We start from the raw sequence: 27,286 nt of genomic DNA, 5'->3' as shown, positions 1-27,286 counted from the left end.
TTCATGTACATTAAGATACCTGCACTCACTTCCTCTACATTTAAAAACCTGCCCTCACTTCCTGTACATTAAGATACCTGCCCTCACTTCCTGTATATTAATTAAGAGACCTGCCTTCTCTTTCTGTACATAAAGATACTTGCCCTCACTTCCTCTATATGTAAAGACCTGCCCTCACTTCCTGTACATTTAGATACCTGCCCTCACTTCCTCTACATTTAGAGACCTGCCCTCACTTCCTCTACATTTAGAGACCTGCCCTCACCTCCTGTACATTTAGAGACCTGTCCTCACTTCATGTACATTTAGAGACCGGTCCTCACTTCCTGTACATTTAGAGACCTGCCCTCACTTCCTGTACATTTAGAGACCTTCCCTCACTTCCTGTACATTTATAGACCTGCCCTCACTTCCTGTACATTTAGGGATATGGATGCCATGGATACCTAAGCTGCAATGCCTTGCACATGAGGTAAGAGACATGGCTATATCAGGAGAACTATACTTCCTTTCTAATTGGAGGTATTTGCTAATATTATTATTATACGTACTACATATAGGGATAGGATCTTGGAGATGAGAGTGACCCTTTTAACTCATTCTGTAGCCACCTTTTACTGTACTGTTATACATAGAGGATGCAGAAACTAATTAGTTAAAATGTTTGAATGAAACCCTGTTGTAAAAGGCTTTTCACGTGTTACTGTCCTTTAATACATATGGTATTTATAGTTACTAATAGTGGATCTGCTAATTGAGTACATAAATGACACAGATTCTGGTTCTGTGCTAGTGCTTTGTTGTACATCTGTATCCCCTGTTAATTTTTTTCTGAAATGTTAAATAGGAAGTGTTGAGAACACAAGAAATTAAAGGGGTTTTCCAGTTTCAGTAAACAAGTCTCCAGGCACAGTTCAGTGCAGAAAAAAATAAATAAATTGTGCTTTACTTACCTTCCCCGGGTCCAGCGCTGTGTCTCCACTGCTTTGATCTATTTTGTATGTCTGCAGAGCTGACGTTAAGTTGACAGCACCGCAGCTAAACCTTGAGCCGTCTACATTGACATTAGCCCCTGAACTTAATGATTGTCAGTAGACTCGGTGCAGGACCAGGGGAGGATAGTTAAGCACAGTTTGTTATCTTTACATTGAACTTTGCCTGGGAACATAACAATGACTTAATAAATTTGGAAAACCCCTTTTAAACTTTTCAATTAAATAGATCAGAACTCCACCTTTATGTACGAGGACTTCCAACAGGTGAGGACCTTCATCCTAGATGCAGATGGATTGTGATGAAATATGAATGTGTTTGCAGTTCTGCATCATCTGTCGCCAATTAATATTGCTGTAGTGAATGCCGCGTATTTACAGCTGGTCCTATATTAAATCCAGTTGTCACTAACATTACATTTTCAGCATCCAAATTCCATGATTAATTATTCCTCTGCAGCAGCCTAACATTGTGTTCTGTATGTATTACACTGTACTTAAAGCCCATTGTCAGTTTTTTTGGTAAAATTAACTAATGGGGTCACATCTTCTAGATCAGATATATAGAGCATTCATATAAACGCAGTGGCTGCGACCAGCTTTAATTTTCTCATAGACAGCTATACAAGTCACGTCACAATACAAAATATCCAAGGTTTTCAGGCCACTAAGTAAATATCACAACATCCTTAGCTGTCAAGGTCTAAAGGCTGCTTTACATGCATCAATAACTCGTGCGATCACATTTGCGATCGTACCCGCCCCCATCGTTTGTGCGGCACGGGCAATTCATTGCCCGTGTCGCACAAATTCGATAAACCCCCGTCACAAGTTCTTACCTCCCGAACGACCTCGCTGTGGGCGTCGAACATCCACTTCCTGAAGGGGGAGGGACGTTCGGCGTCACAGCGACGTCACACAGCGGCTGGCCAATAGAAGCGGAGGGGCGGAAATGAGCGGGACATAACATCCCGCCCACCTCCTTCCTTCCGCATTGCCGGCGGCCGCAGGTAAGCTGCAGTTCATCGTTCCCGGGGTGTCACACGGAGCGATGTGTGCTGCCTCGGGAACGATGAACAACCGGAGCACAGAAAAACGTTAGATTTTTTTGAAAACAAGCAACGATAAGGTGAGTATTTTTGCTCGTTCAGTGTCGCTCATTTGTGTTACACGCTACGATATGTTAAATGAGGCCGGATGTGCGTCACTAACGACGTGACCCCGACGGCATATCGTTTGATATATCGTAGCATGTAAAGCCCGCTTAAGACTAAAGACCACGTCTCACTATGCGACATCGCTAGCGACATCGCTGCTGAGTCACGGTTTTGGTGACGCAACAGCGATCTTGCTAGCGATGTTGCTGTGTGTGACATCCAACAATGACCTGGCCCCTGCTGTGAGGTCGCCGGTTGTTGCTGAATGTCCTGGACCATTTCAAAAGGCAATGTCCTGCTGGGCAGGATGCATCGCTATGTTTGACACTGTGTGACAGGGTCCCAATGACAGCAGAGATCGTTATACAGGTCGTTACTGCGAACTGTATCGTTACTGCATCGTTGGTAAGGTCTAACTGTGTGACATCTCACCTGCGACCTCCCAGCGACTTACCAGCGATCCTTATCAGGTCGCATCATTTTCGGGATCGCTGGTAAGTCGCTAAATGTGACGGGGGCTTTACCGTCTTATCAGAGACTTCTATGGGATCTATTGGTTTTGTCTGATGTGCTTCATGTTCTATACTGAGAAAATTTCGTCCAATGGAGAATGGATTCAATGGTATTGTTGTACAAGGAATTAAGCCCACTTTACACGTTGCAATTAGTTGTACAATCGCATTTGCGATGTGACACGCCCAGGTTGCATACGGGATCTTATGAGATTGCACGTAGGTCGTTCATTTGCTGTCACACGAGCGTTAGTAGTCTATGTTAAATTGGTCAATTTTGTGTGCGATCCTTTAGATCATGTGTTCTGTGACGTATGCATTGGGCACCTTTTTTTTTTTTTATTTATTGACTTGCCAAGCGTGTGTAATGTGTAGGGATGCGTTTTTACTATGTCATCTGCCATTCAGCTCTACTACATGGCCGCTAACAGCAGACACAGACAGCCATGTAGCAGAGCTGAATGGCAGATGACAGCAGACACAGACAGAGCCGCACTGTCAGAATGAACTCGGGTGAACTTCATCCGACTTCACGGTCATGCTGCGGCTCTGTCTGTGTCGCGCCCTGATTAGCGGTCACCAGTGAAGGACTCACCGGTGACCGCTAATCTCCTAAATTACTGAAGTTAGCAGCCCTCTCTCATACTCACCAATCCCCGATCCCCGGCACTGCACGGCGTTGTCACACTGCTCCGGCGGCTTTTACTGTTTTGAAAAAGCCGGCCGCCCATTAAACAATTTCGTATTCCCTGCTTTCCCCGCCCACCGGCGCCTATGATTGGTTACAGTGAGACACGCCCCCACTCTGAGTGACAGGTGTCACACTGCACCCAATCACAGCAGCCGGTGGGCGTGTCTATACTGTGTAGTGAAATAAATAATTAAATAATTAAAAAAAACGGCGTGCGGTTCCCCCCAATTTTAAAACCAGCCAGATAAAGCCATACGGCTGAAGGCTGGTATTCTCAGGATGGGGAGCTCCACGTTATGGGGAGCCCCCCAGCCTAACAATATCAGCCAACAGCCGCCCAGAATTGCCGCATACATTAGATGCGACAGTTCTGGGACTGTACCCGGCTCTTCCCGATTTGCCCTGGTGCGTTGGCAAATCGGGGTAATAAGGAGTTATTGGCAGTCCATAGCTGACAATAAGTCCTAGATTAATCATGTCAGGCGTCTATGAGACACCCTCCATGATTAATCTGTAAATTACAGTAAATAAACACACACACCCGAAAAAATCCTTTATTAGAAATAAAAAACACAAACATATACCCTGGTTCACCACTTTAATCAGCCCCAAAAAGCCCTCCATGTTCGGCGTAATCCAGGATGCTCCAGCGTCGCTTCCAGCGCTGCTGCATGGAGGTGACCGGAGCTGCAGCAGACACAGCCGCTCCGGTCACCTCCACGCAGGTAATGAAGACAGCCGCGCGATCAGCTGCTGTCACTGAGGTTACCCGCTGTCACTGGATCCAGCGGTGGCCGCGGGTAACCTCAGTGACAGCTCAGCTGATCGCGCTACTCACCTCAGTTGCTGCGTGGAGGTGATAGGAGCGGCGGTGAGTAGCGCGATCAGCTGAGCTGTCACTGAGGTTACCCGCGGCCACCACTGGATCCAGTGGTGACACTGTGGAGCTGACTAGGAGCGGCAGCAGTGCAGACACTGATGGGAAGAAAATTCAATCTGCGCCACTCATATACATCTCCATAGTGTCTTCAATAAAATGGCGCTGGAGATCGCGGTATGCTCATTCGCTGATTCCGACGCCATTTTACTGGGGACACTGTAAAGATGATTATGAGCGGCAGTGGTGCATGCGCTGATGAAAACAAAATTCAATCTGCGCATGCGCCGCCACTCATATACATCTCCATAGTGTCTTCAATAAAATGGCGCTGGAGATTGCGGCATGCGCATGCACTGATTGTGGCACCATTTTACTGGGAACACTATGTAGATGAATATGAGTGGCGCATGCGTAGATTGAATTTTCTTTCTGGAGACACTATGAGCAGCAGTGGCGCATGCACTGATGGGAAAAAAAATTCAATCTGTGCATGCATCAATCATATTCATCTCCATAGTGTCTTCAATAAAATGGCATTGAAGATCACTGTATGTGCTGATTCTGGCTCTGTTTTACTGGGCACACTATGGAGATGACTATGAGTGTCAGCGGTCCTTGTGCTGATGGAAAAAAAATTCAATCTGTGCATGCGTCACTCATATTCATCTCCATAGTGTCTTCAAGAAAATGGCATTGAAGATTGTGGTATGTGCTGATTCTGGCGCTAATTTACTGGGGACACTGTGAAGACGACTATGAGCAATGATGGCGCATGTGCTGATAAAAAAAAATCAATCTGCACATGCACCACGGCCGCTCATATTCATCTCCATAGTGTCTTCAATAAAATGGCGCTGGAGATCACGGTATGTACATTCGCTGTGCCTATTTACTGGGTACACTGTAGAGATGATTATGAGCGGCAGTGATGCATGCACTGATTAAAACAAAATTCAATCTGCGCATGCGCCGCCGCTCATATTCGTCTCCATAGTGTCTTCAATAAAATGGTGCTGGAGATCGCGGCATGCACATGCACTGTGTGTTTAACCATTTTACTGGGGACACTATGGAGATGAATATGAGCAGCAGCGGCGCATGCACTGATGGGAAAAAAAAATTCAATCTGTGCATGTGCCGCTCATATTCGTCTCCATAGTGTCGTCAATAAAATGGTGGTGGAGATTGTGGTATGCACATGCGCTGATTCTGGAGCCATTTTACTGGGGACACTGTGGAGATGACTATGAGCAGTGCGGCGTATATGCTGATAAAAATAAAAAAGTAAATCTGCGCATGCCCCAACGCTCATATTCGTCTTTATAGTGTCTTCAGTAAAATGGCGCTGGAGATTGCGGTATGCAAGGACTGGGTAGATTTGAGAACTGAACAACAAGGTTTTTAATGCTTGTTCGTGTGTCTTCATAGTCACGATATATCCTTAGGGATCTATAAAAGTATCCAGTGGATAATGACAGGACATATAAAACAAATGCAGATGATTGGTGGAAGCGCTATATTTAAACGCTTGTTTTTTTAACTTATATGCATGTATTATTTTGCACCGTTTTGCTTTTATGAGCTCTTAGTTTCCCTGATCGTTCAACTGTGATCATAAATCAGCTGCATGGAGCTCAAAGGGACAAATAAAAGAATAGAAACTCTCCCACTGGACCATGAGGGAATAGGCTCACTGTTGGATTCTCAGTTAACTCATTCTTTAGGCAGAAATAAACAGTACAAAACAGAGGCTATAGAGAGCAAACAGTGCAATATTTTAATGAAACCCAAATGCATAAATGATTTTTAGCAAAACATATTCATTCAACCCCTTCACCATCTTGCGATTTCCATGTTTGCTCTTTCATTTGTTTCATCCCTTTCTTCCAAGAGCCATAACATTTTATTTTTTTTTGTCATTATAGCCATACAAGTGCTTGTTTTTTGGGGGATAAGTTGTACTTTTGAATGACACCATTTACTTTACCTGACAGTGTACTGAAAAGTGGGAGAAAAATTCCAAGTATGCTAAAATTAAAAAAAAAATGCAATTTCACATTTTTTTTGCTTTTTATTTATCATGTTCACCATATGGTAAAACTGACCTGACCGTATGATTCTCCAGGTCAGTATGAGTTTGTTGATATCAAACATGTATAGCTTTCTGTTTAAGTGGTGAAAAAAAATTCTGAAAAAACATTTTGCTTTTCGCGCCATTTTCTGAGACCCATAATAAATACAAAGAAAAATATGTGCTCATTTACAGGATCACCTGAAAAAAAAAATGAGTCAAAATAATAATATACAGTCATATGAAAAAGTTTGGGCACCCCTATTATTGTAAACCTTTTTTCTTTATAACAATTTGGGTTTTTGTAGCAGCTATTTCAGTTTCATATATCTAATAATTGATGGACTGAGTAATAAATCTGGATTGAAATGAGGTTTATTGTACTAACAGAAAATGTGCAATCTGCATTTAAACAAAATTTGACCGATGCAAAAGTATGGGCACCCTTATCAATTTCTTGATTTGAACACTCCTAACTACTTTTTACTGACTTACTGAAGCACTAAATTGGTTTTGTAACCTCATTGAGCTTTGCACTTCATAGGCAGGTATATCCAATCATGAGAAAAGGTATTTAAGGTGGCCACTTGCAAGTTGTTCTCCTATTTAAATCTCCTATGAAGAGTGGCATCATGGGCTCCTCAAAACAACTTTCAAATGATCTGAAAACAATGATTATTCAACATAGTTGTTCAGGGGAAGGATATAAAAAGTTGTCTCAGAGACTTAAACTGTCAGTTCCCACTGTGAGGAACATAGTAAGGAAATGGAAGGACACAGGTACAGTTCTTGTTACGCCCAGAAGTGGCAGGCCAAGAAAAATATCAGAAAGGCAGAGAAGAAGAATGGTGAGAACAGTCAAGGACAATCCACAGACCACCTCCAAAGACCTGCATCATCATCTTGCTGCAGATGGTGTCAATGTGCATCGGTCAACAATACAGCGGCACTTTGCACAAGGAGAAGCTGTATGGGAGAGTGATGCGAAAGAAGCCGTTTCTGCAAGCACACCACAAACAGAGTCACCTGAGGTATGCAAAAGCACATTTGGGCAAGCCAGTTACATTTTGGAAGAAGGTCCTGTGGACTGATGAAACAAAGATTGAGTTGTTTGGTCATACAAAAAGGCGTTATGCATGGAGGCAAAAAAACACGGCATTCCAAGAAAAGCACTTGCTACCCACAGTAAAATTTGGTGGAGGTTCCATCATGCTTTGGGGCTGTGTGGCCAATGCCGGCACCGGGAATCTTGTTAAAGTTGAGGGTCGCATGGATTCAACTCAGTATCAGCAGATTCTTGACAATAATGTGCAAGAATCAGTGACGAAGTTGAAGTTACGCAGGGGATGGATATTTCAGCAAGACAATGATCCAAAACACCGCTCCAAATCTACTCAGGCATTCATGCAGAGGAACAATTACAATGTTCTGGAATAGTCATCCCAGTCCCCAGACCTGAATATCATTGAAAATCTGTGGGATGATTTGAAGAGTGCTGTCCATGCTCGGCGACCATCAAACTTAACTGAACTGGAATTGTTTTGTAAACAGGAATGGTCAAATATATCTTCATACAGGATCCAGGAACTCATTAAAAGCTACAGGAAGCGACTAGAAGCTGTGATTTTTGAGTATCTACAAAATATTACTTTTATGTTGAGGTGCCCATACTTTTGAACCGGTGAAATTTTGTTTAAATGCGGATTGTACATTTTCTGTTACTACAATAAACCTCATTTCAATCCAGAAATATTACTGAGTCCATCAGTTATTAGAAATATGAAACTGAAATAGCTGCTGCAAAAACCCAAATTGTTATAAAGAAAAAAGTTTAACATTAATAGGGGTGCCCAAACTTTTTCATATGACTGTATATGGAAAAGTTTATTTTTCTGAGACCCGTAACGCTTTTATTTTTCGGGATTGGGGGCTCAGTGACTGCCTATTTTTTGTATCCTGAGCTGATGTTTTTCAAGATTCCATTTTTGGGTAAATACAATGTTTTGATCGCCTCTTATTACAATGTTGAGGCGACCAAAGAAAAACGTATTTCTAGCATTTTTAATTTTTTTTTTTTTGTTATGCTGTTTACCAATCAGATTGATTTATTTTATATTTTGAGCGGACATTTCTGAATGCAGCGATATCAAATGTGTTTTTTTTCTTGTTTTATTTTCAATTTGAACTTTCATGGTTTTTTTTTATGTTCAAACTATTTTTATTAAAGTATCAGAACAGTAGAAATCAGGATTAAATATAACAATGGGAGGTCCGATGGACCTAATCAATGGATAAGATTATAATATAACAATCCAATGAACACACAAATTAACAAATAGAACGGATCTCATCCCAACAATCGGGACCCCTCAGTGGGCCCAACAAGAATTTGTTTGAGTAGATCCGTCTGTAGTAAGGGAAGAAATTACTAAGCATATGGCTAATGGACATCACACAGAATTGATACTTGCCTTTGAGAGAAGGCGGAAAACATTCAGGAAGAAAGAGGGTGAATGGAAAAAGAGAATAGAGAGAGATGAGAGAAGAATGGGAAAAAGAAGGGGAAGGGAAGAAGAGAAAAAAAAAAGGGGGGGGGAGGAAGAGGGAAGTACAGTTGGAGAAAATGTGCTAGGGGTGGAGAGGAATTGGTGGTGGGTGGTTCCCCCAGTCGCTGGTACAGTTCCAAGAACTTACGCATGCAGTCCTTAGCGCCAACCCAGAGCCTACTGACAGATCTTGTGAAAGTCAGGGGAATCGTGGACGTGTTCTTTTTTTCAGATTTTTAAAAACTTTTATTTTTACATCTTTGGTTATACTGTATTTACTTGACTGGAAGCTGCGATCTTTCTATCGCTTCTATCGCGGAGCATCAGCATCGCCCTGTACAGCAGAAATCTCCTAGGAATGTCGCTCACAGCCGGGGTTCACAGGAGGCTCATAGCGAAAGACACAGAGGTCATCAGATTTCATGACAAGCCATCACGCTGAAGGGGTGCCGATAAGGACGGGGAATTGTGCTTTCCCCACCGGTGCGTGTTAAATCCTACCGTCAGAGATTGACAGTGGGACTTAACTGGTTGACAGCCACGGTCAGTTCTCTGATCTGCCAGTGGCTGTGAAGGCTGCTATACACGCAGCGACATCGCTAGCGATGTCGCTAGCGATCGCACCCGCCCCCGTCGTTCGTGCATCACGGGCAAATCGCTGCCACACGTACTTACCTTCCTAACAACGTCGCTGTGGCCGGCGAACAACCTTTTCTTTAAGGGGGAGGTTCATGCGCCGTCACACAGCGATGTCCCACCAATATAAGTTGAGGGGCGGAGAGCAGCCGCATTAACAACACGCCCACCTCATTGCCAGAGGATGCAGGAACGCTGTTGTTCCTCATTCCCGGGGTGTCACACGTAGCGATGTGTGCTGCCTCAGGAACAACGAACAACCTGCGTCCAGAATGAGCAACGATATTTGGGAAATGAACGATGTGTCAACGATCAACGATTTGGTGAGTATTTTGGATTGTTAGTGGTCGCTCGTAGGTGTCACATGCAACAACGTCGCTAACGAGGCCAGATGTGCGCCACGAATTCCATGACCCCAGCGATATCTCGTTAGCGATATTGTTGCGAGTAAAGCGGCCTTTAGAGGTACATGTTGACTGATCAGATCAGGTAAAGAAGCGAGCTCAGCGCTTGAGCCCGCATCAAAGGCAGGAACACGACCAAGGTTGTGAATCAGTTAAGTCAGAAAAAAATGCCCCTATAAATTAATTTCTGTATCGTGTCATTTATCTCTTATGAATTAATTTCTGTACAATCGCTTTAAGGTAATGTAACCAAAATAATCTATTAAGTGTGTTTTCTACAAGCAAAATGCCGATACATAAACACTATGGAAGACAATGTGCTGAATATCAGCACAGTCAGAACATTCTGCATTATATAATTCAAAGATAGTTTACAAAATCTGCCTCTATGGGATATTATTAAGTAAACTACAATAACAAGGGCAACAATTTCCTAATGTTATACACTAATCTGGCCACAGGGGGCACTGTTGAGCTTCTTGCTGACTATAGTGATATTACTACTGTCATATACATTACCGGGACATATAGGCACCATGCACAAGTCCTGCCTCCTGTAAAGACACAGGATCTTGTAGATTCTCCCATTTTCTTGATATGGTCACAGTGATCCTGGATTTAATACCGTCACAAATCCAAGCTACACAAATTTGAGGGTTGCACCAGGCTAGGTGTTGCCTATCCCTGGTGTAAAGTATACAAGGAGAAAGAATTTATTTCTTGAAACTCCATTGTGGAGTAATTTTCCATAAACATGTTGTTTTCATATCTTCATAAATTGACTGTGGAAGAAGAGAAAAGATACCCGAGGGAAAAGTGAGGAAGTATAGCATCTGTAGATGAAAATGCAAGAATATATGGAATACCGCTCTGTTCTAGAACTGTTTTAGTGAAATCAATGGCTGCAAGGGCTAAAAAACCCAGGAGAAAAACACACAAAGAATTGACATGCCGCGTTTTTTATATCAGCCCAGAACTGCAGGCAAAAAAAAAAAAAAGCAACATGCACACAGCATTTCTGAATTTCCATAGACTTTGCTGGGAGAAGGGGGGAGGCAGTTTTGGGCAACAAACTGCACAAAAAAAGCAGAAAAAAATGCAGCGTGCACACAGTGTTACAGTTTTTAACCTCATGTGTGTTTCTCATTCAGTTATTAAAAAAAGTGTACCTTTTTTTTCCATTGATACAATACTCTTTATTTTTGTGTTTTTATTTTAATTTGTATATTTCTGTGTGTTTTCAGTGGTAACTGTAAAAACTCAAATTTATATTTTCTCATTCATTGGAAATTACATAGTTAGATTGTATTCCATCCCTCTTTCTATGACATTTTTATATAGTGGATGTACAGTTTTTCTGTTTCATTCTATCTTCCTTCCTTACTTCCCGTCCTTTCTGCTGTAATACCCTTTCCTTCCCCTTCTTCTTTCCTCTCTCCTGCTGTTCCCTTCCTTATTTTTTTTCTGTTCCCTTCCTTTCATTCCCTCTCTCTCCCTCTCCTACCTCCTTGTCTTCCTTCCTTTCCTTTCTCCCTTAATACCCTTTTCTTCCTTTTCTTCTTTCCTCTCTCCTTTGGTTCCGTTCCTTGATTTTTTTTCTGTTGCCTTCCCTCCTTCCTTCTTGTCTTTGCTCCCTCCTTCTTTTTCTTACTCCCTTAGTACTTTTTTCTTTCCTTTTCTTTTATTTTCCTTTCTGTTCCTTGCCTTGATTTTTTCTTTCCTTCCTTCCTTCCTTCCTTCCTTTGATTTTTCCCTTAATACCCTTTCCTTCCTTTTTCTTCTTTCTTCTCTCCTTCTGTTCCCTTCCTTAATTTTTTTGTTCTGTTCCCTTTCTTACCTTCCCTCCCTCTTTCCTTCCTTCCTTCCTTCCTTCCTTTGATTTCTCCCTTAATACCCTTTCCTTCCTTTTTCTTCTTTCTTCTCTCCTTCTGTTCCCTTCCTTAATTTTTTTGTCCTGTTCCCTTTCTTACCTTCCCTCCCTCTTTCCTTCCTTCCTTCCTTCCTTCCTTTGATTTTTCCCTTAATACCCTTTCCTTCCTTTTTCTTCTTTCTTCTCTCCTTCTGTTCCCTTCCTTAAATTTTTTGTTCTGTTCCCTTTCTTACCTTCCCTCCCTCTTTCCTTCCTTCCTTCCTTCCTTTGATTTCTCCCTTAATACCCTTTCCTTCCTTTTTCTTCTTTCTTCTCTCCTTCTGTTCCCTTCCTTAATTTTTTTGTCCTGTTCCCTTTCTTACCTTCCCTCCCTCTTTCCTTCCTTCCTTCCTTCCTTCCTTTGATTTTTCCCTTAATACCCTTTCCTTCCTTTTTCTTCTTTCTTCTCTCCTTCTGTTCCCTTCCTTAATTTTTTTGTCCTGTTCCCTTTCTTACCTTCCCTCCCTCTTTCCTTCCTTCCTTCCTTTGATTTTTCCCTTAATACCCTTTCCTTCCTTTTTCTTCTTTCTTCTCTCCTTCTGTTCCCTTCCTTAATTTTTTTGTCCTGTTCCCTTTCTTACCTTCCCTCCCTCTTTCCTTCCTTCCTTCCTTTGATTTTTCCCTTAATACCCTTTCCTTCCTTTTTCTTCTTTCTTCTCTCCTTCTGTTCCCTTCCTTAATTTTTTTGTCCTGTTCCCTTTCTTACCTTCCCTCCCTCTTTCCTTCCTTCCTTCCTTCCTTCCTTTGATTTTTCCCTTAATACCCTTTCCTTCCTTTTTCTTCTTTCTTCTCTCCTTCTGTTCCCTTCCTTAATTTTTTTGTCCTGTTCCCTTTCTTACCTTCCCTCCCTCTTTCCTTCCTTCCTTCCTTTGATTTTTCCCTTAATACCCTTTCCTTCCTTTTTCTTCTTTCTTCTCTCCTTCTGTTCCCTTCCTTAAATTTTTTGTTCTGTTCCCTTTCTTACCTTCCCTCCCTCTTTCCTTCCTTCCTTCCTTCCTTTGATTTTTCCCTTAATACCCTTTCCTTCCTTTTTCTTCTTTCTTCTCTCCTTCTGTTCCCTTCCTTAATTTTTTTGTCCTGTTCCCTTTCTTACCTTCCCTCCCTCTTTCCTTCCTTCCTTCCTTCCTTCCTTTGATTTTTCCCTTAATACCCTTTCCTTCCTGTTTCTTCATTCCTCTGTCCTTCTGTTCCCTGCCTTGGTTTTTTTTTCTGTTCTCTTCCTTGCCTTCCCTCTCTCCTTCCTTCCTGTCCTCTTTCCTTTCCTTTCTCCCTTAATACCCTTTTCTTCTTTCTTTTCTCCTTCTGTTCCCTTTAATGTTTTTTTTTTCTGCTCCCTTCCTTGCCTGCTCTCCCTCTTTCCTTCCTTCTTGTCTTCCTTCCTTCTTTCCTTCCTTTCCTTTTTCCCTTAATACCCTTTCCTTCCTTTTCTTCTTTCCTCTCTCCTTCTGTTCCCTTCCTTGATTTTTTTCTCTTCCCTTACTAGACTTCCCTCCCTCTCGTCTTCCTTTTTGTCAGTGTTCTTTCCTTCCCCCTATCCTTTCTTCCTTCCTCCCTCCCTCGATCCTACCTTTCTTTTTCTTCCCCCATAATATTACCGAAGAGCTTTGGCTTTGAGGAAATGTTTTACATTGCAGTAAGTTTACGTTCTTACTGATTTCCTGATATATTAGTCCCAGTTCATTCAGTTAGGCAGCACCATCACAGATTGATGGCTCTAGAACCACCTTTTTTCCTTACCAAAATGTATTCACAGCCCTCAGAGATCAGAGAGGCAGGGACGGTGATAAACCATCTCTGCCTTCTCTGCGGTAATCTGTCAGTTGCTTGCATTTCCTTGTAGATTTTCTTGCTGCTCTAGTCTCTGCAAAGACATTCAGAATTTTTAGAGGGGAAAGTCATAAAATATCTTTATAAGTTTGAAAGCCCTTTTTGTACTATACAAATAATGTCCTTCCTACAGCCGCCACTAGGTGGTGCTTATGAGCTTACCACATACCCATTTATTTAAGAGTTTAATGGAACCTGTATAAATCCTCCAACTTTTCTTCTTCTTTTTCCAGAAAACCAAACGTGATGTTAACAACTTTGACCAGGATTTTACACGGGAAGAACCTGTTCTGACACTGGTGGATGAAGCCATAGTGAAACAAATCAATCAGGGCGAATTTGAAGGATTCTCCTATTTCGGAGAGGAACCTTTGGCCTGAAGCGGAGTTGCGCCCTGATGCAGTAGTCCTATGGAGACGAAACACGTGACTGAGATTCAGTGGATCCTTACAAACTTGTTTTATTATGAGCCTGCTACTTGTGGAAAGATACTATTTATTGTTGCTATAGATTTTTTTTTTGTTTTTTAACTGAAGGCACTCCTATTTTCTGTTATACGGAGTGATGCAACATTGCAGTTTGTATCCTTAGCTGTAACATTCTGCCTGATGGCGACCACAAAGTACTAGACAATCTTAGGAAAACTTTTTTTTTTTAATTTATTTCTGGGTTGGGTTTTTTTTTGTATTTTTTATGTACAATAGGAAAGCAATGCAGGGTTGATTTTTAAGTATTTTAAGTTATTTTAACCCTTTCCTGCTTAAACACTGTTCCCTTCAACCACTGAGACAGATAGACATAACTTGTCATCTGAAAAAAAAAACAACTTGGAATGAGGTCTGCAAAACCTGTAAATATATGGGGGTCGCACCATACTGCACCGTAATTGTCTTCTTATACAGCGCAAGGAATACAAATGTCATGCAAACATTAAAGAGGGTCGTGTGAGATTAAAAAAAGCGACAAAAAACAAACATCGTTACTTTTTCTAGAAATAGCGCCACCTTTGTCCATAGGCTGTTTGCGGTATTGCATTTTAGACCCGTCATAAATAAATGAGGCTCAGTTGCAATACCATACATAGCCTGTTTGTGGTATTTCATTGTAGAACCATTAAAAATAAATGAGGCTCAGTTGCAATACCACTCATAGTCTGTTTGTGGTATTTCATTGTAGAACCAGCATAAATAAATGAGGCTCAGTTGCAATACCACACATAACCTGTTTGTGGTGTTTCAATAGATCCATCATAAATAAATGAGGCTCAGTTGCAATACCATACATAGCCTGTTTGTGGTATTTCACTTTAGAACCATCATATATAAATGAGGCTCAGTTGCAATACCATACATAGCCGGTAGTGAAAAGTGGCGCTGTTTCTGGAAGTAGTTATATTATATAGCATCCTCTTTTAAGTTTGTCTTGTTTTCAATGTTGGGTCCTCCATTGAGTCTTCAGCTCTTCATAAGGGTGAAGGATGGGTGACAACAACCCCCCACATAGGAAAGTGGTGGCTGTACTTTCTAGAGGACGCATATGACAGTGTAAGCGTCAGTGCCCTGTCTTTCGGATGTGGCACTCGTGTTGTGGTCAACATCTTTTTAAGGGCTAAATTATTTCAGCAGTTAGCTAAGGTTTAGTTAATCTTCCAAATGACTGACACTCCTCAAATCCCATAGATTTTTGCTGTACAATAGTATCTAGAATCATTTCATTGGTAAAAATAGAAAGCCGGGATCAAAGCTTAAAGAGGACCCGTCACGCTGAACACACCATGCATTCTGTAGACAACGTCGTAAAGCAAGAGGAGCTGAGTAGATTGATATATAGCTATGTGGGAAAAGATTTAGTATAACCTCTTATTAATTTTCCTTCTTCTGGACTTGGGAGTCCAGTGGGCGGTTCTAGTCAGTGACCGCCCACTTGACTCCTGAGCTACGAAAAAGCAGTGATTACACTCAGTAAATTACAATTTATGTTGAATCTTTTCCTATATAACTATATGTTAATCTTTTGTATACCATGGTGCCTACTGACCGGACTACACGCTCAGTGTGGCTGGTTGACGTCAAAGGAATGCCTCATCAGCTGTGACTGACAGGTCTCACTGATAACTTTACTCCTACAAGTTCTGTACAGAAATCCCTTTAGTGCTTTATGCATGTAAAGAAAAACAAAATATCAATTCCTTATTTCAGCACAGGTCGTCTTTGTGAAGTTATTATTTTCTAGCATCCCCATGACAACTCTCCCTGTCTTATACTGCTGTTTGTTTGTTCAGTTTTTCATAGGGGAAGTAGATACAAATCTCCATCCGCACAAATGTCCTTACTGAAACTATTTATGGCTATTAGCTGTTGTCATTATTTGAGGATGGATTTGGATTCAAACAAGGTTTCTCTGACAACTCTGCACAGTAGTGGAAAAGAGGAGAAAGTGTTGTCAGAAAAAAAGCAAACTGTAACTTCAGTCTTAGCACAGAAATAATATAATAATTTTTAATCACATTTAAAGGGGTTGTCCATGACTAGGACAACCCCTTCTGATTCCACATATTTCCCCCAAGTAGTGTAATAGAGCATATACTCACCTCCCGTACTGGTGCCTTTCAGTGGTGCCTGGGATCACGCTGCTGGGGCTCATTTGAGGTTGAACACTTTGTCCAATCAGTGCTGGCTTCTGTTTTCCCTCCTTCAGACCATACGAACAATCAACAGGAAGTGACCTCACTTCCTGTTTATCAATACATTTGGTCTAAAGCCGGGGAGAAGGAAGCCAGCGGTGATTGGACACAGGGCTTACGTAACGTCACAACCCCACTTGAGCCCAGGGAATGCGATTCCGGACACCGCTGGAAGGGCGCCGGTACAGGAGGTGAGCATAGGCTTTATTATTTTACTTGGGGGAAACATGGAATCAGAAATGGAGTCATGGAGTGATACTGTAGTATGTAACTATGTTTTTGTTTTTTCGATCTCGAGCCATGGTGACTTGATGAATGAAGATCAAACTTAGGCAGCCTAGATAGGTCCACCAGGGTCTTCTCTGCCTAGATAGGTCCCTCGGGGTCCTCTCGGCTTAGATAGGTCCACCAGGGTCGTCTCGGCCTAGATATGTCCACCAGGGTCGTCTCGGCCTAGATATGTCCACCAGGGTCTTCTCCTCCTAGATATCTCCACCAGGGTCTTCTCCGCCTAGATAGGTCCACCAGGGTGTTCTCCGCCGTTATCTTGATAGTATCAAGCCATGAGGTTGATGGTCTTCTTCTTCACCTTGTTCCTTCAGTTCTTCCGACCATGAACCCTGTGCCAACGGTGAATATCTCTCCAGTATGGCATCAAATAAATAGTGGCACAATTATCTTAGAGAAGAAATACCCAAAAATATAAAATTATGGCAGTGTCAATCATGCTTAAAGCATTATGGGTGGTTCTTTAGGACTTGTAGGAGTTTCTCTTTAGCAGAGATCTTTAGCTGTGTGATATAATTGGTCATCTTGCCCTTATGATGTTTTTGAATTTTGAATTTGTATGAACCGGCTCCTGGACCTTTTACCATTCATCCTGCGCCCATGTTTCCCTTGCACACGTCTATGGAACTATAGCACTACTGTCCTGTTTTGTTTTTTATTTCTTTTCTATAATTTGTCTACTGTCACAATGTGACATTCAGAATGAAATCTGATGTATCACACTTAGGGATAAGTGTGCGAATGATCAAATAATGAGAACTGACATTCACCAGAAACTGTACATTTGGGGGGGGAGAAAATGACGATAACTGAGGCAAAACCGTACGGCCATAGTTACCTTGTTGTAGATGTGCTGACAGTGTTACTTATGTTTTCATTTGCAGAGTACCCTGTGTATTTGTGTATACCTTGTATTGCAATTTCTGATGTATTTTACTGGACTGATTTTTTTTTCTTAAAAAAAGCAGTGACCGGGATTCATTGTAAGTGACAGATTAATGAATCCGTTGCTTCTTGGAAAAAAAAAAATCAAAAATACTTGTGAGTGACAAAGTGGCACTAAGGAAGCTTTATTTGCCTTTTGTACAGGTGAGATTTTTTTGTAAATAGTGTTTGCGGCAAAAGCCTGTGGAGTCTTATTCATTATAAAAGGTATCAAACTGCTGCATGTACCGGAAAAAAAAATTATAAAATGCTAGTCCATAAAGAATTTATTATAATAAGGTCAATGTGCAATACTCTGTATGTGTATTGGTTCAAGTTTCTGTGAGAGATTATTATTTTTTTTATAATTAATATTATTATTATTATTGTTTTTGTTTTAAAAGATGTAAACAGATATTACGCTCTACTAGATCTATTGTATAGTATTTCAGAACTTTGTAACTATAAAGATAGGAAGGAATATTGGCTTGAAGCAACAGTGCATCAGTTTTGTTTCTTTGTTTTTAGGCCTTTTCTTTTTTTATACATACAATCGACTAGGTTTTTCTCCATTTTTTATTTTCTTCGGCCAGAAAATTCCATTTTGCTATTATTCCTCGATGAACAGTTGGGTTGAATGTTAGTTACAGCTTTATCTGGTGGTGGCCAGAAATCCCAAGCTTTATCTGCTGGCGGCCAGAAGTCCCAAGCTTTATCTGGTGGTGGCCAGAAGTCCCAAGCTTTATCTGGTGGTGGCCAGAAGTCCCAAGCTTTATCTGGTGGTGGCCAGAAGTCCCAGCATGGTATTCAGTATTTTCCAAACTCTGTATACATCATACTTGGAAAAAGAGGAAACCCCTAGAATAATTGGCAAATATTCCATACCCATTTAACTTCTATCCCCTCCGAGGAAACCCCCTAAGAAGAATTATTGTCAAATATTCCATGCCCCATTTAACATCTCCTCCCCCTGGAAAAAGAGGAAACCCCCCCAGAAGAATTTGGAAAAAAAACTGTGCCCCATTTAACATCTACCACTCCCCCAAGAAGAATTGTTGTCAAATTTTGTATGCCCAATTTAACATCTTCCCCTCCCCCTCTGAAAAAAAAGGAAATCCCCCAGAAGAATTGTGAAATATTCCATGCCCCATTTAGCATCTCAGAATCTTTTTGAAAATAAGTGTTTTTGGAAAATGTCTTATGTCTGACACCAGGAACGCTTTATCATTAGAATGTGCCCCAGCATCCAGTTGTGCTTTGAAGGGTCGTGAAATGGGGCATGACTTAAAAAAAAGAGTTCACTATCACCCATAAAATTTCTGCCTACCAGAGAGTTGGCAAGTATTCATAGGGGAAGCAGTAACCTTTTGGCAAGCAGCATAACGTTTGCGTCTGTGAATATATGCCTTTAATAATTATGTTGTTATTAGGCATAATTTTCTAGGTTATTTCCTTCATAAATTATTACAACAGTTGATTTCTTTTTTTTTCTTTTTTAGCTGCTTAGTTCCAAATGCTGCTTAGCTCCAAATCACCTAAACAGCCTAGGATATAAATGACAATATTCTAGCCACCACTAGAGGGAGCTTTTAAGTAAAACCAGTATGCAGTAAGCTCCCCCTGGTGGAGGAATTTAATTATACAGTTCTAATACAAAGATTTAGGGCTTCCACTATTAAAAAAAAATATGTTGAGGAATTTATCAGCATAGGATTTTTTTTTACAATTTAAAGGGATATACATTCAATTTATGGAGGTTGTAGGTACAAAAAAATATAAAAAATATTCAAGTGAATGGAGCAGATCTGCAATCTAAAGTACTATCCACCTAACCTACATTAGATAAGATGTTATTTCAAGTGGCAGCATTATTAAGCCTTGAGATAATTTTGAGGCATTGCAATAGCGCATCCATCCGACTATAGCTTGGGCAATATGACAGCAACACGGCAGCCACTGGCCAGTTGTAGTTTATTACTGGCTCAGCCAAAATCAAGAATGCTGTTGTTCAGTAAGACATTTGGTTACAGGGTCAGTAATGCATTCAAGCAATGCTAATCTTACTACAATTGTCAATCAAAGCAAAAAGTTACCATTTATTTAGCAAGTTCTCATAGATGTCACTCTGTGCCGCTGCCAGTAGCAAACTCGGGACCATGAGATGTTGCCGGCTCCACCTAATACCGAGCCATGTCCAACCACTGTCCTCAACAGTAAAGACAATTTACAAAACAAAAGTGAACATAAAACATTTTTTTCTGGAAATGTCTCCACTTTTGTCCACAGGCCACCTTTGCTCATCATCATTTAAGATGCACTACCAAATACAACCTTAGGGCTAGGGTGGCGCGGTTTCTACAAGAAAGCAATTCTTTTTTTTAACCTCAAAGCCTTCTAAACCTATAGCAGTACCATGTCGGCCATGCAAAAGATGCTACTACTGAAATGTTTCCGGTTAGCTGGTAGATATAGACCTCAGCCTGTATATGTGACCTGACGTTTTCCTCTTTTGCTGCAGTATCCCGAGCCTACAAGTCATAGCTGCTGAGGTGGGAACGCAAAGTACTAATGAATATGCTGTTTGGGTAGCTTTACTCTTGAAGATAAATGATACAGATGTACAGGTTTACAGGGTAAAGGGCGGATTTTATCAGCAATGCTGCTGCTTGCATAGGGCATTAGGGTTTCGGCACCATTTTTTTTGTCCTCAGGGGCAGGGACCTCTTTAGTCAGAATCTGTAGTAAGGTTGTTAAGACCTGAGCAGTATTAGAATCAGCACTAGAAAAGAGCAACATTGAAGTGCCCTTACCGATATTCAATCAAGCACACTAATTATGACCAAACGTATATCTATGGCGACCTACAGGAAAAAAGGATATTTAAGTTATTCCCACAGGAAATAAGTAACAGAGCTTCTTACCATCGAATACACATGCACACTCAGCTGTATTGTTTATACATGTGTATATAAGGGCTGAAAGATATAGCTATTTGGCCAATTAAAGGGACATGGGCGTTTTTCAAGCTAGATCATTTCTCCTAATCTACCAGTCTATAAGGGCCCAAAGTATCCTAGTTCCCTAATAATTGCCTCCTCCATTATGGCCACATACCCATCATATGATATATTCAAGGAAAGAAAAAAGAGCTTATCCACCTTCAGATCAGGAAAAGCAAGGTATAATGCAAGTCGATGGGTGCGTGAATCAGCTGATGGAATTCAGCAGTAATAAAGGAGAAAAATAAATATTCAGCACTTTCATCTGGTAGAATAAAATTCAACTTTTAATGAATCCATTAAAAAGACATAGAGTAGAAAAAAGATCATTAAAAACTGACGCGTTTCAAGTGCGATGTGCACTCTTAATCATATTTAATCTGTTAAAAAACCATAGAGTGAAAAAAGTTAATTAAAAACTGATGCGTTTCAAGTGCCATATGCACTCTTAATCATATTTAATCTGTTAAAAAACCATAGAGTAGAAAAAAGATCATTAAAACTGACGCGTTTCAAGTGCAATGTGCACTCTTAATCATATTTAATCCTGTAAAAAGCCACAGAGTAGAAAAAAGTTAAATCAAAACTGACGCGTTTCAAGTGCCATGTGCACTCTGAATCATATTTAATCCGTTAAAAACCATAGAGTAAAAATAATCATTAAAAACTGACGCGTTTCAAGTGCGTTGTGCACTCTTAATCATATTTAATCCTTTAAAAAAACATAGAGTGGAAAAGTTAAATCAAAACTGACGCATTTCAAGTGCGTTGTGCACTCTTAATCATCTTTAATCAGTTAAAAAAAACATTCAGTAAAGAAAGTTAATTTGAATCTGACGCGTTTTAAGTGCTATGTGCACTCTTAATGATATTTAATCCATTATAAACCATACAGTAGAAAAAAGTTAAATTGTAATTGACGCATTTCAAGTGTGATGTGCACTCTTGATCATATTTAATCAGTTAAAAAAAACATTGAGTAAAAAAAGTTAATTTGAAACTGACGCGTTTCAAGTGCCATGTGCGCTCTTAATCATATTTAATCCATTAAAAAAACCATAGAATAGAAGAAGTTAAATCAAAACGGATGCGTCTCAAGTGCTATGTGCACTCATAATCATATCTAATCCATTAAAAAACAGAGTAGAAAAAGTTAATTAAAACTGACGCGTTTCAAGTGCCATGTGCGCTCTTAATCATGGCATGGTATACTATGATTGAGTGCACATCGCACTTGAAACGCGTCAGTTTTTCATCAACTTTTTTCTACTCTGTTTTTTTAACGGATTAGATAAAAGCTGAAAATTATTCTACCGGATGGAAGTGCTAAAAATTACCTTTTCTTCTTCATTACCCATCATATGATCCGTCTTCAATGTTACCAGGTCATTCCCCTTTTGTGTCTGGCAGCGGCTCTTTCGAAGAGAACACAGGAGCGTTGGGCTGAGCCGAGCTTTCCTGTGTACGGGTAGTCGGAGAGATATCTGTTGGCAGGACATCTAATTTGTAGTGGCAAATGCCCATTTGGACACATTTTGGGCCAGTGATATACAATCCATTTTTATATTTTTTTTCTTTTCCTAAACTCAGGTTTAATTCTATTCCGTTATATTCATAAAGTAATATTTAATTTGGAAAATTATAAAGGAGACTTGCTTCTGGAAATGGGGTCAATCTCGGAAACCTCTATTAAATTTGTATGATCTCCTTAAGAGGAGAAAATGGGGTCATGGATTCCCTCCCTCTCTACTAGCCTGGAGCTATGAAGGGGGGAACGATGATATTTAACAAAATCAATAGATGCCCATTGGGCTCTTCAATGGGAGCCATGCCACAGGGAAAATAAGATATACAGCAGCCCCCCCCCCAATGGATGGCCTCAATGAGATACTTTTTTCCTAGGTGGTTATTAAAAATGGTTATCCCCCCTAAAAATTATAGTTATAGCTAATATATTAGCGCTGGGGCTTCCAGGTCATCACCTGATAATGATGCCGAGGGCCTCTGCAAGTAAATATTGGCTTGGTGCACTAATATTGTCTATATGAGATCTTTATATATATATATATATATATATATATATATATTCCCATCCGATAGATTGAACCCATTGGAAGTTCTGGCCTCGTGATTGCTCCTGCCTGCATATCGCCTTCCTTTCCATAGGATTACTGTATTCTACTCCTAATATTTTGTATGGGTGGATATGACAAGAAATACATAAAATTCAAGTCATCCGCCTAACAAGTTTACACAAGGTCTTTTACTATTAGATTCATATTAGATTCGCCAAAACTCTTACTATAGGTAAGGCCACTAGAAATATATATACTCTGCGTTCAATTCCTTTATTCCGGCATTTATAGGAAACTCCGGTTGTTCCAGATTTTAGGAAAAATACAAAGAAGCAAGATAATATTTATTTTAGGTCTAGATTTTCGTGGAAGGTAGACTTTTTTCCTAAAATTTGGGGCAAAGACCAAGGTTTGGCAATTAGACTGCACTATGGCGGTCCATGCACACAGCTGTATTACAGGTTGCGCCCATGGGCCGCTATCTATTCTTCATTGTGGACAGAGTTACTATAGGTTTGTGAGTTGTCCTGACAATCACTTATAAGACACGTTAGATAAAAGACGACTGAATGGCCAGAATATGGAAATACCAGACCACCGTCCGATGTCTATGTGGGGTCTCCCAACTCTCCCCCGACAGATGTTTTCCAGAGGAGAGAAGAATCGTGCAGTTGGAATTTCAACACTTTGTCTTTTTGCTTCAAGGTAGATAACCAGATGCCAGGAGCGTCTGATGGTCTTTCTTCTTTTTCTGTTGGGGAAGTTTGGAGAAACAGCTGACTGCCAAACAAGCATCCGGCCACCATTTATCCTATGTTTACGGCCAGCTTTACTGAAGCAAGAACTAGGGCTCCATGGTCACGGCATGAGCTTCTTTCTTAAAGTTGTCCTGCTGCAATAACAAGACCTTCTTTAGAGTGTTGGTCCATCTTTAGACACCTTATGTACAAAAAAAAGGCTATTACTAATCTTGTGCTTCATAATTTTACAGGCTTCAGAGCTAAATTTTTAAAGGCCTGCACCTCTATGATGTGTGTTTCTTGACTTGAGTATGGACGGGCCGTGGGTCTCGTGACTCAAACTCAACAGCTTCATATGTGCCTGTTGAGTTCTGATGAGATGAACTGCTTATCCATGTATCGTGGTCCATACTCAGACTTTGAAACTTGGTTGTGGGAAACTGGACTTTAGATCTAAGCTAAGTATTTAAAGGGAATGTCCACTACTTAGACAACCCCTTCTCAAAACCTATGTTTCCCCATCAACTAATACCCATCTTCGGCACTGGTGCTGTTCCAGCAGTGTTGGCACTGTCTCTCTCGGGAATTGTGTGACATAAAAAATCACGCAATTCCCGGGAGTTTCCCGCAGTGTCGGTATTGGCTCTCCCGGGGATCGTGTGACTTTTTATGTCATGCGATCCCTGGGAGAACCATTGCTGACACTGCTGGAACAGCACCTGCATCGGAGGTGAGTATAAAACTTATTATTTTACTGAGGTAACACATAGGAATTGAAAAAGGGGTTGTCCAAGTAGTGGACAACCCCTTTAAGGATTATTAAAGAGTCATCTCTACAGAAGTGCAAGAATAGATAACTAACCAACCCAGCATTAGTAAAAATAAGAAATACAACACAGTTACTCAAAATAAACCTAAACTTGACCCTCCTCAATATGCTTCTACACAGTCTTCTGCATTACTGGACTGTCAGGCAAAGTGTCAAACTCTCAAAATTGCCAGATCTCTGAATGCCAGATTAAAGGAATTGTTTCTACTCACATATGTATGTGTGTGTTTACTATAGCTATGATGGATGTGCTGTTACACCTTACCTGATCTGAGTTTCCTTCCTTTCTATTACCTGCCATGTATAGTTGCATTCTAAGCAAACTGCCAAAAAGAAAGAAAAAAAAAAAAGAGCGGAAGCGTCAGTCACAAATGTTACTAGAGATTTATAATGGAATCCCGCGTCATGAGAAAAGACTAGGACCTTTCCAAACAAAGCTGAAAATTACCTCTAATAAACTATGTGCAAATAGTTCTGGCTATATATAAATATATAAATATAAAAGTATTCCGTTTTTGTATTGTGATGCTTTATTTGTACAGGACACTTTTTTTTTTTTCTTATCGATGTGTTTTAAATCTATTGCCATTCATTTGTGTTACTTCATTGTAAACATTATTACTGTGCCAAATGTACTGTACTCAAGAGGATGTGAATGTGTAAATGTTCAGAACCCAATAAATACAACAATATTAAATGGAGATATCTGTAACTGTCCAAAGTGGTCTGTGTTCATGGGGAATATTTACTATCTGATGATCTAGTTGGACTGGTAAATGATAGATAGATTATACATAATACCTGAATTTTATAGATAGATGATACATAATAGATCCACATACAGCAATCAGACTAGTTACTTGGATTAGCGTCCCATTACATAATCTAGTGCCTATTCCCTTCAATATGTCTTTTAAGACAAGTAATGTAAGCTTTCCTTGAACTGTGTTGAAATGTGTTGTGGCAGTGAGTTCCATAATCTCACTGCTTTAATAATAAAATATCCATAGTCTCACTGCTCTTACTGTAAAGAATCCATAGTCTCACTGCTCTTACAGTAAAAAATCCATAGTCTCACTGCTCTTGCAGTAAAGAATCCATAGTCTCACTGCTCTTACTGTAAAGAATCCATAGTCTCACTGCTCTTACTGTAAAGAATCCATAGTCTCACTGCTCTTACTGTAAAGAATCCATAGTCTCACTGCTCTTACTGTAAAGAATCCATAGTCTCACTGCTCTTACTGTAAAGAATGCATAGTCTCACTGCTCTTACTGTAAAGAATCCATAGTCTCACTGCTCTTACTGTAAAGAATCCATAGTCTCACTGCTCTTACTGTAAAGAATCCATAGTCTCACTGCTCTTACTGTAAAGAATCCATAGTCTCACTGCTCTTACTGTAAAAAATCCATAGTGTTACTACTCTAAAGGGGGCTTTACACGCAGTGACATCGCTAGTGATGTCGCTCGTGAAAGCACCCGCCCCCGTCGTTTGTGCGTCACGGGCAAATCGTTGCCCGTGGCGGACAATATCGCTAGTACCCGTCACACTACTTACCTTCCTAGCAACGTCGCTGTGGTCGGCGAAAAGCATCCTTTCTCAGGGGGCGGTTCGTGCGGTGTCACAACGACGTCACACGGCAGGCGTCCAATAGAAGCGGAGGGGCGGAGAGCAGCCGCATGAAAGTCACACCCACCTCATTGCCAGCAGGATGCAGGTACGTTGCTGTTCGTCGTTCCCGGGATGTCACACGTAGCAATGTGTGCTGCCTCGGGAACGACGAATAACCTGCGTCCTGAACCAGCAACGATTTTATTGAAATGAACGACGTGTCAACGATCAACAATAAGGTGAGTATTTTTGATTGTTAGCGGTCGCGCATACGTGTCACACGCAACGACGTCGCTAACGAGGCCGGATGTGCGTCACGAATCCCGTGACCCCAACGACATCTCGTTAGCGATGTTGTTGTGTGTTACGGGGCCTTAACTGTAAAGAATCCATTGTCTCACTCCCTTACCATAAACAATCCATAGTCACACTACTTATACCATAAAGAATCCATACTTGCACTGCTCTTACAGAAAAAAATTCTATAGTCTCACTGAGCTGACCTTAAAGAATCCATAGTTACACTGCTCTTACCATATTTAATCGTATGAACGTATATCTTACCATCATATAAAAATAAACACCAGACAATAGACAGTGATTGAAAAATATCAACAGGATAAAAATCAAATTTGAATATCAAGATTTTCTATATATGCAATAGCGTTATCATTTACAATATAGAAATCCTTCTTGTCACCATGGTAGGATCTCAGGGGGCACTCCTCAACAATGTGCTGGATAGTTTGATCTTACCATAAATAATCCATAGTTTCACTGCTCTTACTAAAAACAAATTGTGGTAGACAAAAAATGCAGATAGGGCGTTACCTGAGTAGATTAGTGGATATAAAGGGATTAAGAAAGCTCACCTGTAGTAGTGAAAGTCACAACCACTGTATAAATGTGTACCAACGGCTGCTGCAGCCACCCGGTGGAAGATGATAGGTGCAGATCAAGGAAAGGGTTAGGCTATGTGCGCACGTTGCGTACTTCACTGCAGAAATTTCTGCAGCGATCTGAAGAGCACACGTGCGCTTCAAATCGCTGCTGAAAATGTCCGTAGTGAAAAAAAAAAAGCCGATTCCATGTGCTGTGCCTGCAGCTCCTCCCATAGACAGAGCAGGAGCTGCCGGCAAAGCGCACGGAAGAAGTGACATGTCACTTCTTAGAACGCGCACTTCGGGCAGCAGCCGAAGCGCTGCGCTCTAAGACGCCACGTGCGCATGGCCCCTGCACAATCTCCATAGATTATGCAGGGGACCCAGGACGCATGCAGTTACGCTGCGCTACAAAGTGCAGCGTAACTGCATGTAATTACGCAACATGCACACATAGCCTTAAATGCTGCACTGCTATTGAAGAAAATCCAAGACCAAATGGATATGAATCGTGATATTTATTAATCTACGGGTTTCAGACATTATTCTCCTTCTTCATGACCAAAAATCCCAATGTGATTTTGGTCCTGAAGGAGAATAATCTCTAAAAGCATGGACGAATAAAGATCAT

The 27,286-nt window shown here is 40.8% G+C and overlaps 1 protein-coding gene across 1 annotated transcript in view; it reads left to right on the top strand.

Moving 5' to 3' along the window:
* The window catches only part of PRKCE (protein kinase C epsilon), a 616,040-nt gene extending 591,176 nt beyond the window's left edge, over positions 1-24,864 (top strand). The window contains exon 15 of the mRNA XM_075339195.1: positions 13,859-24,864. Coding sequence (XP_075195310.1) covers positions 13,859-14,005 — 147 coding nt within the window. The 3' untranslated portion in view covers positions 14,006-24,864. The remainder of the gene's footprint in view (positions 1-13,858) is intronic.
* The last annotated feature ends 2,422 nt before the right edge of the window (positions 24,865-27,286 follow it).

This window comes from Anomaloglossus baeobatrachus, chromosome 3 (assembly GCF_048569485.1).
Source record: "Anomaloglossus baeobatrachus isolate aAnoBae1 chromosome 3, aAnoBae1.hap1, whole genome shotgun sequence".
In the NCBI taxonomy this organism is placed as follows: Eukaryota; Metazoa; Chordata; class Amphibia; order Anura; family Aromobatidae; genus Anomaloglossus; species Anomaloglossus baeobatrachus.
Note: the sequence above shows the minus strand (reverse complement) of the source record. Positions and strands in the feature narration are given on the sequence as shown.